General features: G+C 42.0%; 1 protein-coding gene across 1 annotated transcript in view; it reads right to left on the bottom strand.

The window, feature by feature from the left end:
- Positions 1–19,118, bottom strand: part of NKAIN2 (sodium/potassium transporting ATPase interacting 2) — an 881,770-nt gene that overhangs the window by 221,105 nt on the left and 641,547 nt on the right. The window contains exon 4 of the mRNA XM_075862314.1: positions 10,849–11,049. Within this exon, the coding sequence (XP_075718429.1) occupies positions 10,849–11,049 (201 nt within the window). The remainder of the gene's footprint in view (positions 1–10,848; positions 11,050–19,118) is intronic.

The following is a 19,118-nucleotide window of genomic DNA, read 5'->3' as shown; positions in this document are numbered from 1 at the left end:
GTTCTCACCCCTGAGGGGGTGGAATTCGAGGTGGCCAAGATTATGGACAGTAGGATGGTCCAGGGCTCCCTCCAGTACCTGGTCCATTGGAGAGGATACGGGCCGGAGGAGAGGACTTGGGTACCTGCTCATGATGTTCACGCTGGGGTATTGATCAGGAGGTTCCACCTTCTCTTCCCTACTAAACCGGGTCCTCTTAGTAAGGGTCCGGTGGCCCCTCATAAAAGGGGGAGTACTGTTAGGGATCTGCCAGGTACTACGTCTAGGTATACTCCTGGGATTAATCAATCCACACCTGAGGCCAGACCTCTTAGACTGACACCGGCTCCCACCAACCAGGGTGGCAGGCTCAGGAGTGGGAGAGCCTATCGCGGCCTGGTCAGTCGGAGTTAGCTCCGCCCCCTGTCCTTAATTACCTGCCGTGTTCTCTTCCTCAGTGCTTGTAATTCTTCTGGATTCCTGGCCCCACTGCTGCTTGCTCCAGCCTGCTTCTGCCGTGCTTCTGCCTTGCTGCAGTTCCGCTTAACCTGCTTCGCTTTGCCCCTGGCTTGCTTCCTTCTCCGTGCTCACGTTGGTATACTCCACTTCATCCTGGTCCGACTACTCATTCACCGCTCCGTTTCCTTGCGGCGTGCCGTGGGCTACTGCCCCTTCCCTTGCGTGTTCCCTGTTTGTTCTCCCGTGCACTTAGACAGCGTAGGGACCGCCGCCCAGTTGTACCCCGTCGCCTAGGGCGGGTCGTTGCAAGTAGGCAGGGACAGGGCGGTGGGTAGATTAGGGCTCACTTTCCCTTCACCTCCTTCCTGCCATTACAACAGACTTGTGTTTCCATAGTTACAGACTACAAACAAACCTGTGAGTAGTCTGATGCTGCAGTCATGTGTTACTCCCTTCCATATGTACCTTACTTCTTGCAGATGGTAGAAGAGGGGGCAGTTGGAAGAGGAAGCCCCAAAACTGAATATAAATGCCCATTTAATGCAAATCTGCATAATCCCAACCTTTTTGCATTCCTGTTAGTGGGAAAGTACTGTGAAATACAAACTCTGTGTAGTCTGATCCTGCAGTCATGTGCGCCTCCAATCCTTTTGCCCCCTCTTCTTCTATTTGTAGGTTAACAAGAAGAGGGGACAGAGGGAGTATCACATGGCTGCAGACTCAGACTACACAGGTTTTGCTTGTAACCTGTTACCATAGAGACACAAAAGTCTGCATAGTAGCTGTAGTCTCAAAACAGTAGCTGATTTTTAATTAACACTATTTCCAAAATTGCTTCATTTTAAATTTTACATTAATTTGAGCAATAAAATAATGGTTGCAAATGTCAACATAAACTTTAGAAAAAACAAAACTGTAGATCTAGATGTACACCTGAATTTTTAAGTGTAGCCTGCATATTTTAGGTCTTTTCCTCCTCTCTGCATCATCTCAAATGAGATTTGCATGAGAAGCTTTCAGCATTGTATGGTTGCCAAGGCAACTGAATCGCCTGTTCCCCCGGCCATGTCTACCGCCATCACTTCTGGCGGGAGATACGACCAGAATCAGTTTTGAAGCTAACCCTTAAATTCCAGAAATTTGAGCATGCCCATAGCCTAGACCAGCAAATTTCCACAAAGAGGAACACCATCTCATATTGCAAGCAGCTGAGGGAAAAATCAGACAGGTCAAGCAGACTTTGAATTTACACACAGCAGATGATGATAATCTTGCTGCACAGAGTAAGCGACTCATTGATACATATACTGTACATCTTTAGAATTCGTGATATTATTTATCAAATGTGTACTTAAAGGGAATGTGTCGCTAGAATTTTTTTAATTTTTTTTTAGTTACACAGTTAGTGTATACATGATTAGACATTGTTATAATATTATAAATTAGATTCTAATTTATAACATTTCCTTGTGCTGGTCACTAGAGGGAGCAACTCCCAAAATTGCAGCATTGGCATGTGGTAAAGAAACCACATTGCTTTATGATGCAAATTTGGTGTAAACACACACGCTCTAGTCAGCTCACAGTATCCCCCCTCCCTTATCCTGGCTAGTGCCAGGAGAAAGGAGGGGTTTGAATGTTTAAACCTCCTACACTGTGTGCCGCCATTTTTTGAGCGAATACACAGTGTATTAGGCTTACATACAGTGGTAATCACACACTAAAACACGATCATACACAGACATAACTTACCTGCTCCTGCCGCCGCCGCTCCCTCCGGTCCGTTCGCTCCATCTGCTCCCTCCGCTCCTAGTGCTTGCTTCAGAACACATGTCCGGAAGCCGCGACCGGAAGTAGTCATCTTACTGTCCGGCCGCGGCTTGCAGTCCACAAGAAAATGGCGCCGGATGTCGCTTGGCCGAAGACCTTCCATTTGGACTGTGTGGGAGCGGCACATGCGTCTTTCCCACACAGACGGCGTACACCATAGAGAATGCGAAAGGCTCCCGTTCGCATTCTCTATGGGGATGTATATTCCATCTCTGTATTTGTTGTTAATCGACACATACAGAGATGAAAAAAAAAACACACAAATAAATAAAACATTTTTTAATAAAACACTAAAAGCAAATTGATCTAAAAAAAATTTTTTTCGCGACACCCTTCCTTTAAGAGGCGCCTACCTTCCAAGTGGTTTTAAAAATACATCCATTCTTTTCTCTGCATCCATTCTTACTGCTGCTGATCATCCTATTACTCTTTTCTCTTCAACTATTGTGAGCATAATATTTTCCCAATCATTTGTGCCATCTCATGGTCCAATAGAAAACAATTTTTCTAACAAGCTTCTTTATATCTTTGGAGACACTTTGACGTAATCCCCCTACTGATTATCCCGAGCTGTGCTAGTTCAGCAGAAAAATGACAGTCCTGTTTGAGCAAGAACAGTTTGGGGCAGCAGAGTGAATGCAGAGAAAGGCTACTAAGGGCTTTAGCTCAAAGTTTTGTTTTAAAGTCAAGACCAGGATCGCGACTCTAGTTACAATGTAGCTCAAGTTAGAGCAGGATGAAGTGGGAGCTGCATTGCAGCTCTCACTTCAGCCTGTGTGAAGAGTAGTGGGGGAGAGGTAGTGTGGGACTAGCTGAGAGCAGTGCAGGGAGAGGAGCCGGATATGTGATCTTTCTCCTCTCCCTCTATGGCTTTACATGACCTCAGAGGAGGGGAAACTTGAACCGTTGTTTATGTTATCAGTTCCCTTATCAATCAGAGGATATACTTGCTCTCTGATTGGCACATATGCTATCTAGGTTTTTAAATTACTCCTGTGCTATATATACTTGAGACCTAAATTCTAATTCTACAATAAAAAAGGGACATATTCAGGAGGGTTTTTTACATATTAAACAAATAGGAATAAAGGATTCACGAAACTCACCCTATTAAAAGTAGTAATTTCACATTATTTTGCCATCTTCATGCAGGTATAACGGGACATAAGTACTAAATAACTGGTCAGTTATTGAGTGTGCATTTCCTATTACACATGCATGAAGATGCCGAAATAAAGTGAAATTACTACTTTTAGTAAGTAAGTAAGTAAGTAAGTGCCGTGGATCCTTTCTTCCTATTTGGATACTAGCTATGCTGCATTTTCTTTTTGACACTGAGCACTACCCTTATGCAAAATACTAGCAAGGACCTATAGCCCTTTTAAAACTCCCACAAGTTTGATCTCTTGTTTTTTGACTGTTAGGGGATTAAAGGGTTATTCCAGCCCAGGGCCGGCTCCAGGTTTATGTGGGCCCTTGGGCGACACAGACTTAGTAGGCCCCTTTGCGGGAGAATTGACGGTGGCTGTAAAATGGCAGAAAACATCACTTTGTGCCCCCATATAGACGTTAGGCCCTGTTTCAGACCCCATATAGAAGTTAGGCCCCAGGTTTGTACCCTCATAAATGTAGTGCCCTCTGTAAATAGTGCTACACAGCCCCCTCCCAGGTAGTGCCACACACCACCATCCTACCAGGTAGTGCCACACAGTCCCCACCTCCCAGGTAGTGCCACACAGCCCCCCACCTCCCAGGTAGTGCCACACAGCCCCCTCCCAGGTAGTGCCACACAGCCCCCCCCTCCCAGGTAGTGTCACACAGCCTCCCACCCTGTATATGCGCCTTTGGGGTTCCCTCTAGGAGTGGAATCCCCAGCCAGAGCATTGCCGATGCTCTGGCTGAGGATTACGCTTCAGGAGAAACCCCTGATGTCACTGTCCATATATGGACAGTGTTGTCTGGGGCAACCCCAGAGCCAAAGTCCCGGGCAGAGTGCTACTAGCACTTTGCCTGGGACACTGCTCTGCTCGTGACAACACTGTCCATATATGTACAGTGATGTCAGGGGCTTTTCCAGAGATGGAGTCCCGAAGCAGAGCCACTTCTAGCACTCGGCCTGGGACTCCTTCTCTCCTCCTGACATCGCTGTCCATATATGGACAGTGATGTCAGGGGCTTCCCCAGAGACAGAGTCCCGGAGCAGAGCCGCTAGCGCTCTGCCTGGGACTCCTTCTCTCCTCCTGACATCACTGTCCATATATGGACAGTGATGTCAGGGGCTTCTCTAGACATGGAGTCCCTGAGCAGAGCCACTAGCGCTCTGCCTTGGTCTCCTTCTCTCCTCTTGACATTACTGTCCATATATGGACAGTGATGTCAGGGGTTTCCCCAGAGACAGAGTCCTGGAGTAGAGCCGCTAGCGCTCTGCCTGGGACTCCTTCTCTCCCTCTGACATCACTGTCCATACATGGACGGTGATTTCAGGGGCTTCCCCAGAGACAGAGTCCTGGAGCAGAGCCGCTAGCGCTCTGCCTTCTACTCCTTCTCTCGTCTTGACATCACTGTCCATATATGGACAGTGATGCCGTGACGACGGCAGCGACAGCACATGGCGGCCGAGTGGCCCCCCCAAATGTAGTGGGCCCCGGCACTTGCCCAGGTTCGCCGGGTACTGACGCCAGCCCTGATTACAGCCATATCAAGTGACAGCATATAACTATGATTTCTGAGCATGGATGGCCTGATGACAAGTGAATAAGTCTGAGTTGCAGTACCTTTATAGCACCTAGGTAACAGAGCACCGCTGTCCCTTTTCTTTATATCTTTATTTCCTTTTGGATCCATTTGTAGCTTGGGTACAAAAAATTGCAACAAAAAATTCCATGATAATTGTAGCAAAACTGAATGTGTAATTCCAGCCTTAAAGTCCAAAGTCCAGTCCCTGCTGCAAGCTCACTCCCTGAACCCATAATTTCTTTAGTGAATTTCAGGAACTACATGGTTGAGTCATCAACCATTCTTGACTGCAGCATTTTGTTATTTTTCCCTTATAACTACACCAATATTGTGACAGGGTATTCCAGAAGATGACACATATGTAGCAGTTGAACAAAGTGTATCTTTATTTATCAGTAACACACACTTGGCTGAGCGGTCCTAGGCAAGGTCGGGAAACACACTCTACACAGGGGTTCCACTCAAATCACATGCGTGCAGCATACATGTTGCGTACTGTTTGCACAACACTACTCAGAACTATCTTAGTTTATGGAGTGGAGCACCCTCAATTTTAGTCTTTTCATTGGGCTCCATCTCTTTTAGGACCGCTCAGGCATTCAATTAGTCCCAAAAAACACTGAATTTTCAACTATGTTCTTATTACTTTACAGGAGGGTGGCATACCAACAGTGGGCAGCAGTGGCTTTAGGTTGTACGATAATCAGGACTGTTCACACTCCAAAGATATCCTGACTTGGATAACACTCCACTGATCCGCTATACAAATGTTACTTTAGTCTTTAGAGCATTACTCTGGCCTGCATATTGGCTGCTTCTCTTGCAGCACACTCCTATCCTAGCACCTACACTTGGAGCTTTCCCGCTCACATCCTCCCTCTGCCAACTCATTATTTATCTAGAGCTCAGCCCATATAACAGACTGATATTTCTTAGGTCGCTCTTGTTTCTCTTACTTCACAAGATTATTTTTAGTTGGAGATGAAACCTAGCCCAAAATGCTTCACAGGGAATAGGTTTACCTCAGCTTCAACACCGTGACTCTCTTTTAACTGCCTCTGGGCTGGTGCTTCCACAGCCCACACAAGCAATAGCTCCCTAAAGTTTCTCAGCTTTTCTCTTTCAGCCTTGACCTACTCCAGCTAGGAGCAGGCTACCATGACCACACCGGCGGCCTCCAAAGCACACAAATGGGCTCTACTTCCTCCTTTCTGATCCATCTTCTCACTGGTCTGTTCTCTACTGCCATCTGCTTAGTCACAGGCACACACACGCACACGCACGCGCACACGCGCACACACACACACACACACACACACACACGAGAGACACAACTAAAAGGGGTAAATCCAACCAACGAAACATCACCACAGTTTCAATATATGGCACGGTTTTAGGCTTGATGCGAGTCAGTTTCATCGCTTTTATTTAGTCTATAATCATGTACACAAAGCGCTGTGTATAAAATGGAGGCAGTGCCTGTGCTGCTGCTTCTATTGGTCCTGGTGGTCATGTGACTGGTCACATGATCGCCGGAAAGACCATAATAGGAGGCTGCTACCGGGTGTAACTAGACACAACACAGTCCTAACAGTGACAATAGTCACTAAAACAGGGCTGATTTACACTGCTATGCAGCCCCAGCTGCAGTGAAAAAGTATAGTATAAAATTAAATAAAAAGTCCCCCAAAGGTCTTTCCTGACCTGTGAGAGACAAGCCATAATAATAAAAAATAAAAGTTAAAAAAATGTAATAAAAAATTATACATAAAATACCGCCCCCCAAAAAAACGCTCCCCCCACCAATCATGTTTGCAACGCCATTACCCTAAAATAGACATGTAATATATCTAAATCTACTGTAGACAATGGCAATCACATTAAAAAATATTTTAGTGTACCACAGTTATTACCATAAAAAAATAGATAAAAAGGAAAAAAATTAAAATGTTTACAAAAAGCCTAAAATGCTTAAAAAAATGATACATATAAAAACGTAAAGAAAAGAAACCTGCATTGATCACCAAAAAATAATCCAGAAAAACAACAACTTGGTTTGCAAAAAAAATAAATATAATAAATAACACTTCTTAACGACTACTTAGTTAAATGAGTTGTTTTATAAGGTAATGCAAAAAGAATTATGCCAATAATCACACATTGAAAATACCAAATCCACTCTCTATGCTTTCATTTCCTAATATTTTTCTTTTATTGTGCAGGAAACAATTGTTTGAAAAGCAGAAAGTTCACAATGAGGCAAAAGGGAAAGAAACTGGATCTGAGAGAAGTCCAAATGACTAAGTTAAAATGTTCTTGTTTATTACTGTGGAAAGTGACTACTTAGCACCTCTTGCCACATGCACTGGGATGTAGCTGTAAAATAATCCCTGAACTAGAAAACTGGAAAGCCCATTGATGGTGGTAATAAAGCCTTTGACTAGGTATTTTCTTTGCTAATTAAACTCGCAGCTAAAGGCCCGCGCTAACAACATAATGACCGTAGCAGAGTTACATGAACAAGCCAAAAACAAGGACTGGGGTTATGCAGTGTTGGCATGGTCATTATCAAGCTGGTGAATGATCATTATGATGGCTTTACATTGTAATTATCAGATTAATGAAGTACTACATTATCTGAGCAGAAATGTGTTTTGTGCGCTTAACACAGTTTTACAACGTCCTATTGCTTTGTAAAAGATCCAACATGAGACTCTTGCGAGAAGTTATTAATTTACAAATTGTTTTTTTCCCAAAATATTAGGTAAATTAATCGATCAATAAAAACATACAGTACATTACATTATCGAGTCAATATTTCTAAAGAAGAAATAAAATAGTCCATATTAAAACAGTGGCCCATGCTCTAGAATAGAGTAAATGTCCTATGCAGAGACCTGGCTTGTAAACTCTTTATATACTAGGGCACACCGCTATAGGTAGTTCGGATGCCTGGATTTTAGACACAATCAAGGGAATACATTCTGCATACACTGGGGCAGATTTATTAAAACTGTCTAAGATTCAGACGGTGTAAACAGACAGGGCAGTCACAAAATGCACAAAATTTATCAAAATGTTGCATGCTGTATGATATATTTGAAAAATCTAGCTAGACATGCTAGACACTTTTCTCTTCCTTATACCACATTTTGGAGCACGGTGCCATATTTTAGGCAAAATTCCCTTTCTGCTGGGCTACGCTCCTTTCTCTGACAAAATGTTTACTTTCAAGAAATTAAAATAGGAAATCAAATTTTACAGTCTTATTGTCTTAATAAGTACATCAATGTCATGATAAATTCATCTCTATCTTACATTTAAAAAAAAAAATCTCATGGAACGAAGGTGATGTTATATTATTACGCTGTCACTGGTCAATTCTTTTTGTCAGACTTGTCTGTTTCTCTTGCTATATTTTTGCTATAAGGTCACTTAACTTCTTCCCACAGAGCCATTTTATGTTTTTTTCATTTTAATTTTTTACTCCTCGTCGTCCAAGAGCCATAATATTTTAATATTTCCGTCGCCATAGCCATATGAGGGTTTTTTTGTTTATTTTTGGGGAAGCATTTTAGTTTTTAATAGCACCATTTTATGTACCATATAATTTACTGAGAAAGTTTTAGAAATTAATTTGTTAGGTGAAATGAAAAAAAAAAAAAACAATTGCTCCATTGTTTTGGGGAATTTGTTTTCATTCAGTTGACCATGCGGTAAAAATTACATGTTAATTATGACAATACCAAATTTATATATTTTTTTAAAACATTTTACTTCTTTCACAAAATGAAAACAATTTGTTTAAAAAAATACCTATTGCTACATTTTTTTGTCACTGTTATTCCATTTTTTGGGAGAAAAAGTGACCAAAAAATAGCAATTGTTTGTTTTTTTACATGGCGTTCAACTTGTGGGATAATTAATGTTATATTGTAATAGTTCAGATCATAGTGGATGCGGAAATACAAGTTTTTTCATTGTTTACATTATTTTAGTGAAAAATGCAAAAAGGTTTTTGTTTTTTTGCTCATAAAATGTCTTGACATCGAGCAGTACCAGGGCCTTCGATGCGATGTAGCACTCAACACCCATTTTTATTGTTCGATGGAGATGGGAGGGGTAATGTATGGGAACCGGCGCTGGCCTCTACCTTACTATGCCCCACAGAGTTAAATCCTCCTAGCTGGCGTAAATTTCCACTGTAATTAACGGCAGTTTTCTGGCTTAAATTATCTTTAAATTGACGGGCCATCGTGACCACACCCCTTTTGTTAAGCGACGCTCCTTTCACTAAAATTGGTGAGGGAATTTTTTATTCCAACTTTTGGGCCTTTTGCAGCTTTTCTATGCGAGAAAAGTGGCATAGAAAGGTTTACAAATTTCTCTCAGGGTGTCTTACCTAAGAGTTGTAACAATTTTCACTATCATTATCATACTATGTTCTACAAAGACAATTTATAATAGAATGTTTTGTGTAAGAACATTACTTCTTTGTCATTCTGCAATAATGCATACCTCACAAAGAATGAAAACTTCCCAGGGCTTTTGAATCTAAAGTTCAGCTGTTTGCTTTACTGACTTCTCCTGCCTCCTAATTCTGAGGCAGAAAGTGTTTGTTAAATATGAAGATATTGATGGAAGGACTGCTTGATCCCCTAGGCTTCTGGGCTGGACCTTTCTATCTCTACCTCCGCCCACCTCCTCTCTGTCTTTTAGCCATGGTGTGAATTGCTTCTGATTGTCACACCCGGAATCAACGAACTGCAAAACTATGACATCACTATCTAAAAGGTCCTGGCAAGGTTGTAGTGAAGCTACAATGTCTACAGATCATAGAGCAGATTAACGCACTTTCACCAAATATACTTAAAGCGGCTCTGTCACCAGATTTTGCAACCCCTATCTGCTATTGCAGAGTAACGTTTTTATTTTTAAAAAATGAGCATTTTTGGCCAAGTTATGACCATTTTTGTATTTATGCAAATGAGGCTTGCAAAAGTACAACTGGGCGTGTTTACAGTAAAAGTCCAACTGGGCGTGTATTATGTGTGTACATCGGGGCGTTTTTACTTCTTTTACTAGCTGGGCGTTAGGAATGGGAGTGTATGATGCTGACGAATCAGCATCATCCACTTCTGTTTGTTAACACCCAGCTTCTGGCAGTGCAGACACACAGCGTGTTCTCAAGAGATCACGCTGTGACGTCACTCACTTCCTGCCCTAGGTCCTGCATCGTGTCGGCCACATCGGCACCAGAGGCTACAGTTGATTCTACAGCAGCATCAGCGTTTGCAGGTAAGTAGCTACATCGACTTACCTGCAAACGCTGATGCTGCTGCAGAATCAACTGTAGCCTCTGGTGCCGATGTGTCCTCGCTCGTCCGACACGATGCAGGACCTGGGGCAGGAAGTGAGTGACGACACAGATTGATCTCTCGAGAACACGCTGTGTCTGCACTGCCAGAAGCTGGGCGTTCTGAAGAGAAGTGAATGATACTTCTCATCAGAACGCCCAGCTAGTAAAAGTAGTAAACACGCCCCGATGTACGCACATAATACACGCCCAGTTGGACTTTTACTGTAAACACGCCCAGTTGGACTTTAGCAAGCCTCATTTGCATAAATACAAAAATGGTCATAACTTGGCCAAAAAATGCTCGTTTTTTAAAAATAAAAACGTTACTGTAATCTACATTGCAGCGCCGATCTGCTGCAATAGCAGATAGGGGTTGCAAAATCTGGTGACAGAGCCTCTTTAAACTTTTAGAATATATTATTATTTCTTCTGTGAAAGAATATTAATAAACCTGCATATATCATAAAATGAAGAACTGTACTTACTGCAAAAAAGATCTGTAGAGAGCTGTGTGCTACTTCTATATACTGGTATTCTAGTATGCACTCTGATATAGTAATGTAGCGATGATCTTCTGGCGCCCAATCTGGAGCAGGAGTTACTGAGGTTACCATGCATCCTGGTCCATTTTCCATCCACCAGGAACGATGCATTGATACATTAAATGTTAAAATAAGGTCTCTTTCCTAAAAGAGAAAGATATATATATAGTGTTTAGTACACATGCAACTGCAGAAAGATATGGTAGAATATTCAAATGCAGGAAGGAGTATTGTATGACCTCTATATGAGAATCGATAAATCCCTAAATCTAGCAATTCTAAAGAACTAAAATAAATACTTCACACATGAGTAATTGCACAGAGCCGTAATACAGCACATTAATAGCGTTGTGTGGGCCAATTTGTACCTTTCTGATTTCATATGGACGCATACAGATGTTTTTTCTTATGAATTTATGATTGTTGATAAGTTATTGTATTCTCCATCGAATAGCAAATTACGGAGAACTATTGTATCTAGTGGAGAAGATCTCAGTACTATGGTGCAGTACAGAGACACCATACAGTGGCACACATAGGGGCACATTTACAAAGACTAGCCTTTCATACACCAGGGTTAGAAATCTGCTCCGCTGGAGTAAGATACAATAGATGTACACCTCTTAATAAATCTGTTGCATCTTCCCGCTAGCTTGTGCCATTCATTGACCCCATCATCGGACATAAATAAAATGTATACTTACATTACTGCTCCAATTCCTTCCTCTATGTCCCTTCAGGGTCCCTCAGGATGCAGCGGCTCATACACGGTCCTGACGACCGGCAGTGTCAGGACCTTATATGCAATGCAGCACTCAACCTCATCAGTGCTGCGTCTCATAGAACATACTGAGGCTGATCAGTGTCAGGACCTTGTATGAGCCTCTGCTTGCTGAAGGAGTAGAAGAGGAGAGGTCAGAATCATTTTTTTAAAATTACATTTTCTGAAGAAAGAGAGGGGGTTTGGTGGGGTAGTCCGATGGGCGGGCAATGTACGGGGCCATGCACTGACCTTTACATTGCTACACCCCACAGAGTGAAATCTACCAGCTAGGTGCTGGCGTAGATTTCCACTATAATTTACACCTGCATTCTGGTGTAAATGATCATGTTTGTTGTCCCTTTGTGGCTTCGCCCCCTCTTTTGAAGTCACTCCCTCCTTTCACAAAAGTTTTGACGGTGGCATATAAAGGCCCTTCACAACTTTTCTACGCCAGAAAAGTGTTGTAGAAAAGTTTATGAATTTCCCCCATAGCCTCTTTGGCTGGAACCGTAGGGACACTGTATGCCTCTCTACTTGCTCCATTTACACATCTCTGCCATGTGAATAGCCCTAAATTTCACAGGTTTGCTTTATATCTATGATAAAATCAACCTAGTATTCAATATATGTTTCAAATAAACTGATATATATATATATATATATGTATATATATATGTATATATATATATATATGTATATATATATATATATATATACATATATATATATATATAAATAATTGTTATGTCAGGAAGAATGATAGTCAGTATTATAAATACTGTAGGAAATTTGTCATAGAATAGAATTAATAAAATGACCCAAGCATACAATTTGACTATACTTATAGAATTGGAACCGGTAGTACAATATCTATTTTTAGCTTTGACATTACATTTATCTATTATAGCCTAGAGACTGCTATATTCTTGATTTTATGACTGTTATATTATTTCAATGATACCAAGCATTTAAAAAAATAAAAAATAATTGTAATGTTTTTTTTTTACTGCATATGGGCATTCATAAACTCTTTAATTCTTCTTCTTCACATTGCACATATAACCCAAGCTTCATGTTTACCAGAACAGTTGCCCAAAAAGGTTGACATCCATTTGTTGATTCAGGCTTAGATCTGAACTAATTTCTCTTGAGGCGGTATATTGAACGAGTACTAATTGCCTGCAGATGGTTGTTACCTAATGCCGAACTAGTAACATTAGCTGTTAATAAATCCCAAGACATTTTAGTGATTATCAATGCCTTAAACATTTACTGCACAAAGCTTACATATTTAAACATTCACTACTGGAACCAAACTGTAAGTTCATTTCAATGCACTAATGTATATATACATGCCAGCATTTGATTTTTTTTTTCAGGTACACTTAGGGTGTAGCTTCTTTGGTGGGTGTGTCTTATGGGGATGTGGCTTATCTGATGGGTGTGGCTAACGGGGCGTGGCTTTCTTCCCAGAATTTCTGCATACAAATAAACGAACAGAAATTTCTGCACTAGTTTGGCTGACAACTACTCTGGCGGCCGGTATCTCTCTTTGGTTATGTGGTTGTTTACAGACAGGTGATGTCTCATTTTATAACTAGGCTGTAGCGTCCATGGCCGCGGGCCGTCCGGTTTACTTACCTCCCGATGCCCGCAGCCATGGATCTGTAAGCGCTGGTCCCCATCTCCTTCCTAGGAGACACCAGCACTCATTTCCGCTCTGGTCCGCTGTGTCCCATAGGGTGCGCGCGCATGCTCGTGCCCGCTCTTAAAACAATCATCATCATCAACTCACATGATTCCTGGACTATAAGAAAGCCTCTGCCCTTCTGATCCTTGCCTGAGCATTGTTTGTCATGTCCTAGTTTGTCTAAGCAAATGGTCTCCTAGTGTTTTCCAGTTCCAGTGTTCCCTGTTCCTGTATCCTGTATCCCGTGCTATCCTGGTCAAGTGCCGTGCTGTGCTGTAGTCATGCTGTGCTATATCTACGCCTGTCCTGCTACTCCACACCTGACGTCTACCTAGTCTACCTGCTGCCTAGTCCTAGCCGAGCTCTCTTTTCTACTGTCCGAGCTGCCACAGGTTCCCTATACAAACTATAAACTTTGACCTGCGCCCTGTTGGCCAGCTGCCATACCGCCAAGGCAATACGGCCCAGTGGGTCCACGTACCCTACGTGACATAGGCTAGGTGATATGTGCTGACGACTACTGGCAGCATAAAAACCTCAATGCCCCTTGTAGATGGTGCTCCACACTGCCCCCAGTAGATAGTATCACACAATGCTCCCTGTAGATATTGCCACAGTGCCCTCTGTAGATAATGGCACAAAGCCACCCTATAGAAAGTGTCAGTGCCCTCTTTAGATAGTGCCACAGTGCCCTCTGTAGATAATGCCACAGTGCCCTCTGTCAATAATGCAACAGAGCCCTCTGTAGACAGTGGCATACCCCCTGTAGATAGAGCCACACAGCCCCCTGTAGATAGAGCCACACAGCCCCTTGTAGATATCACAGTGCCCTCTGTAGACAATGCCACACACCCCCTTTTTAGATAGTCACAGTACCCTCTGTAGATAATGCCACAGTGCCATCTGTAGATATGCTCACAGCCCCCTGTAGATAGAGCCACAGAGCCCCCAGTAGATGGTGCCACAGTGCCCTCTGTAGATAATGCCACAGTGACATCTATAGATGTCACAGTTGTGGGGTATGTGGACCCACTGAGCCACTCTGCCGTAGTGGAGTAGCAGCTGGTCAAACAAAATCTCAATGACAGTCACTAGGACGAGTGTATCTGGATTGCTGGCTTGTGCCGGATAATCAGAAGCAAGCTGGTGCTGGACTATCGGGAGCTGGCTTGTGCCAGACTATCGGAAGTTGACTTGTGCTGGATAACTGGACTTGTCTTAGATACAGGACATGGGAACTGTAGTCATCACAGACACTGAACTTGGCACAGACACTGGACTTGAACACAGAAGTCGTCTCAGACACTGGACGAACACAGAAGTTGTCACGGACAATGGACTTGGCAAGGATACTGGTCACAGATGGTGCAGTCGTTTTGGACACTTGACTTGCGGACAATGGACTTGGCAAGGCCACCGGACACAGATGGTGAAGTCGTCTCAGACACTTGAATTGAACACAGAAGTTGTCTCGGACACTGGACTTGACTAGGACACTGGACAAAGGTATTAGATACAGGATACAGCTAGGGAAACTCTGCAGGACAAACACCGGGAAGTCACAACATGCACAGCACTGGGGAAAGGGGCAGGATTCCTTTTAAGGGCCAGTGTGCCCAGGGATAGGTTGGGGATAATTTTTACGGGTGCACGCTGCACTTTAATCCCTTAATGCACCTGGACGTAAGAGCACGTCAAGGTGCAGGGGAAGAAGTATTGAGCATGCTAACACAATAACTCCATTCGCTGCGGGTGTCAGCTGTGTATTACAGCTGACACCCGTCACTAACCACCAGGAACAACGATCATGCCTGTGGTCAACTTACCAGTGAAAGTTTTTAAATAAAAAGTCATAAAAAAGTCGTATGAACCAAAAAATTGTACCAATAAAAACCACAACTCGTGTCGCAAAAAATAAGCCCTCACACCGCTCAATCGACGAAATAAGAATATGGAAAATATATATTTTTTTCCAAACAAATAGTTTTTTCTTTGTAAAAGGAGTAAAACATAAAAAACCTATATAAATCTGGTATCACCACAGTCGTATTGACCAGCAGAATAAAGTAAATTTGTTGTTTTTACTGCACAGTGAAAGACGTAAAAAATAACCCAAAAGAAAATGGAGGAATCACAGTTTTTTCCAATTCCACCCCACCTAGATTTTTTTTCAGCTTTCCATTCCATTACATTGTACTTTAAATGGTGCCAATAGAAACTACAACTCCACCTGCCCAAAACAGGCCTTTTCACCACTCAATTGACGGAAAAATAAAAAAGTTACGGCTCATAGACGGCGGGGAGTGAAAAACAAAAATGAAAAAACACCAAATGGCTTGGACACTAACGAGTCAGGACTATGGGACTGCCAGGAAAAGGAATGCCGGCGGTCCACGGCTGTGGGTGTTAAAGTAGATAATGCCTCAGCGCCCTCTGTAGATAAGTGCCACAGTGGCCTCCGTAGCTAATGCCACAGTGGCCTCCGTAGATAGTGCCACAGTGCCCTCTGTAGATAATGCCACACGCACCCATTTAAGATAGTGCCACAGCGCCCTCTGTATATAATGCCACAGTGCCCTCTTTAGATAATGCCACAGTGCCCTCTGTAGATAACTCCACACATCCTGTTTTATTTAGTGCCATTTTGCCCTCTGCAGATAATCTCACTGTGCCCTCTGTAGATTGTGACACCTCATGTAGATAGAGCCACTAAGCCCACTGTAGAGCCAAACAGCGCCCCTGTAGAAGGTGCCACACTGCCATCTGTAGATAACGCCACAGTGCCCTCTGTAGACAATGCCACAGTGCCCTCTGTAGATAGTGCCGCCCCAGTAGATAGTCACACAGACCCTCTGTAGATGGAGCCACAGTGCCCTCTGTAGATAGTGCCACAGTGCCCCCTGTATATAATGCCACAGTGCCCTCTGTAGATAGTGCCAAACCCCGCATGTAGATAGAGCCACACAGCACCCGTGTAGATAGAGCTACACAGTTCCCTGTAGATGGTGCCACAGTGCCTTCTGTAGATAATGCCACAGTGCCCTCTGTAGATATTGCCACAGTGCCCTCTGTAGATTTTGCCATACAGCCCCCTGTAAATAGTGCCACATAGCCCCATGTAGAAAGTAGATAGTGCCACACAAACCCTCTGTAGATAGTGCCACGCACACTCCTTGTATATAGTGCCATACACACACCCTTGTAGATAGTCAATACACACCCCTGTAGATAGCGCTACACCTCCCTGTAGATAGCGCCATTGGGGCTCCCTCTAGGAGAGGATTCCCCAGTCAGAATGTCGCCGACGCTCTGGCCGGGGATTTCCCCCCTGGATGAGCCCCCGACGTTACTGTCAATATATATATATGGACTGTGACGTCAGGGGCTACCTCTAGGAGTGAAATCCCCAGCCAAAGCATCAGCAATGCCCTGGCCGGTGATTCCTATCCAGGAGGAGCCCCTGATGTCACTATCCATATATGGACAAGGACGTCGGGGGCTCCCTCTAGGAGTGGAATACCCAGTCAGAGCATCTGCAACTCTCTGGCCACTGATTCCACTCCTGGAGGAGCCCCTGACGTCAATGTCCATATATAAATAGTGACGCCAGGAGCTCCTCCAGGAGCAGAATACATGGCCAGAGCATCGGCAATGCTCTGGCAAGGGAAGCCACTCCAGGAGAAGCCCCTGATTTCCCTGTCCAAATATGGGGCTCTCCCTAGGAGCAGAATACCAGACCAGAGCATTGGCATTTGAGGTGAATAAATTCAACCTATTTCAACTTCTCTGAAGTCCTGGTGCCGTTACTTCATTCTATGGTCATTTTTTTTATATATATATATATACATATATATATATATATATATATATATATATATATATATATATATATATATATATATGTATATATATCTACATATATTTAGATATATATAATATATCTCTATATATATCTCTATATATATATATATATATATATATATATATATATATATATAGTTACATAGTTGATAAGGTTGAAAAAAGACTAAAGTCCAAACTATAATCCTAATGTGTTGATCCAGAAGAAGGTAAAAAATCCCATGAGGCTGATGCCAATTACCTCATTAGGGAAAAAACTTAACTTGTGATATTATATTTTTCTTGAAAGGCATCAAGGCCTTCATGAACTTGTTCAAAGAATCAACCATCACAACATCCTGTAAGCAGAGAGTTCCATAGTCTCACTGCTCTGGCAGTAAAGAATCACCGTCTATGATGACAGTTTTTCCTCTAGATGTAGAGGATGCCCCCTTGTCATTGTTCCAGGCCTGGGTATAAAAAATTGATTTGAAAGTTCTCTGTGTTATCCAATTATATATTTGTACATTGTAATTAGATCATCTCTAAACCATATTTTTCTTAATTAAATAGCCTAAATTTTGATGACTTTTCTTGGTACTGCAAACCAGCCATTACTTTAATTAACTTGTCGCCCTTCTTTGCACCCGTTCTAACTTATTTATGTCCTTCCTATACACAGGTGACCAAAATTGTACACAATATTCCATGTGTTATCCGACTAGTGATTTGTATAGAGGCAAAACGATGTTCTTGTCATGAGCATCTATGCTTATTTTAATGCATCCTTTGATTTTATTTACATTGACAGCAGCTGCCTGGCACTGGTTGCTAAAAGTAAATTTAATGTCCACCATAATGCCAAAGTCTTTTTCAGTAGCAGTTTTACCCAGTGTTTTACCATTTAATGCATAATAGTAAAATTTCTTTCCTTGGCCCAAGTATATAACCTTACATTTATCCACATTAAACTTAATTTGTCATTTTTCTGCCAAAACCTCCATCTTTCCCAAATCCCTCTGTAGTATTATTATCATCTGTGTTGGTTATTTTAACCCCTTCCCGCCGCAGCCCTTTTTCAGATTTTCATTTAGTTTTTTTCCTCCCCACCTTCCATAACGTCTTTATTTTTCCGTGGATATAGTACTATGAGGGCTTGATTTTTGCGGGACAAGTTGTAGTTTTTTGTAGTACTATTTATTTTGCTATATAATGTACTAGGAAACTGTAAAAAAATTATTTGTGGGGTAGAAAATGAAAAAAACAGCGATTCCTCTATGGTTTTTTTGCGCGCTGTTTTTACGGAATTCAGTGTGCAATTAAAACAACATGTTAATTTTATTCTGTGGGTCAATACTATTACGCGGATACCAAATATATATAGTTTTTTCTATATTTTACTACTTTTACAAGTAAAAACCTAAGGGTAAAAAAGAAAATTTATTTTGTGTCACTAAATTCCGAGAGCCATAACTTTTTTATTTTTCTGTCGATTAAGTGGTATGACGGCTTATGTTTTGCGGGATAAGCTGTAGTTTTTAATAATAGCATTTTGGGGTACATGCGACGTTTTGATCACTTTTTATTAATTTTTTTGTGGGAGATGAGGTGACCAAAAAATAGAGATTCTGGCGTTTACAATTTTTTTTTCTTTACGGCGTTCACCGTGCAGGTTAAATAATGATATATTGTAATAGTTCAGACTTTTACGGACGCGGCGGTACCAATTATGTTTATTTATTTATTTTTTTACTATGCTCTAGGGGGAAAATGGGAAAAGGTTTTTTTTTTAAACTTTTAATATTTATTTATTTTTTACACAAAAAAACTACTTTATTTATCTCATTTTTACTATTTTTATTAGTCCCCCTAGGGGACTTCAACCAGTGATCGTTAGATCGCTTGCACGATATACTGCAA

This window comes from Rhinoderma darwinii, chromosome 4, assembly GCF_050947455.1.
Source record: "Rhinoderma darwinii isolate aRhiDar2 chromosome 4, aRhiDar2.hap1, whole genome shotgun sequence".
In the NCBI taxonomy this organism is placed as follows: Eukaryota; Metazoa; Chordata; class Amphibia; order Anura; family Rhinodermatidae; genus Rhinoderma; species Rhinoderma darwinii.
Note: the sequence above shows the minus strand (reverse complement) of the source record. Positions and strands in the feature narration are given on the sequence as shown.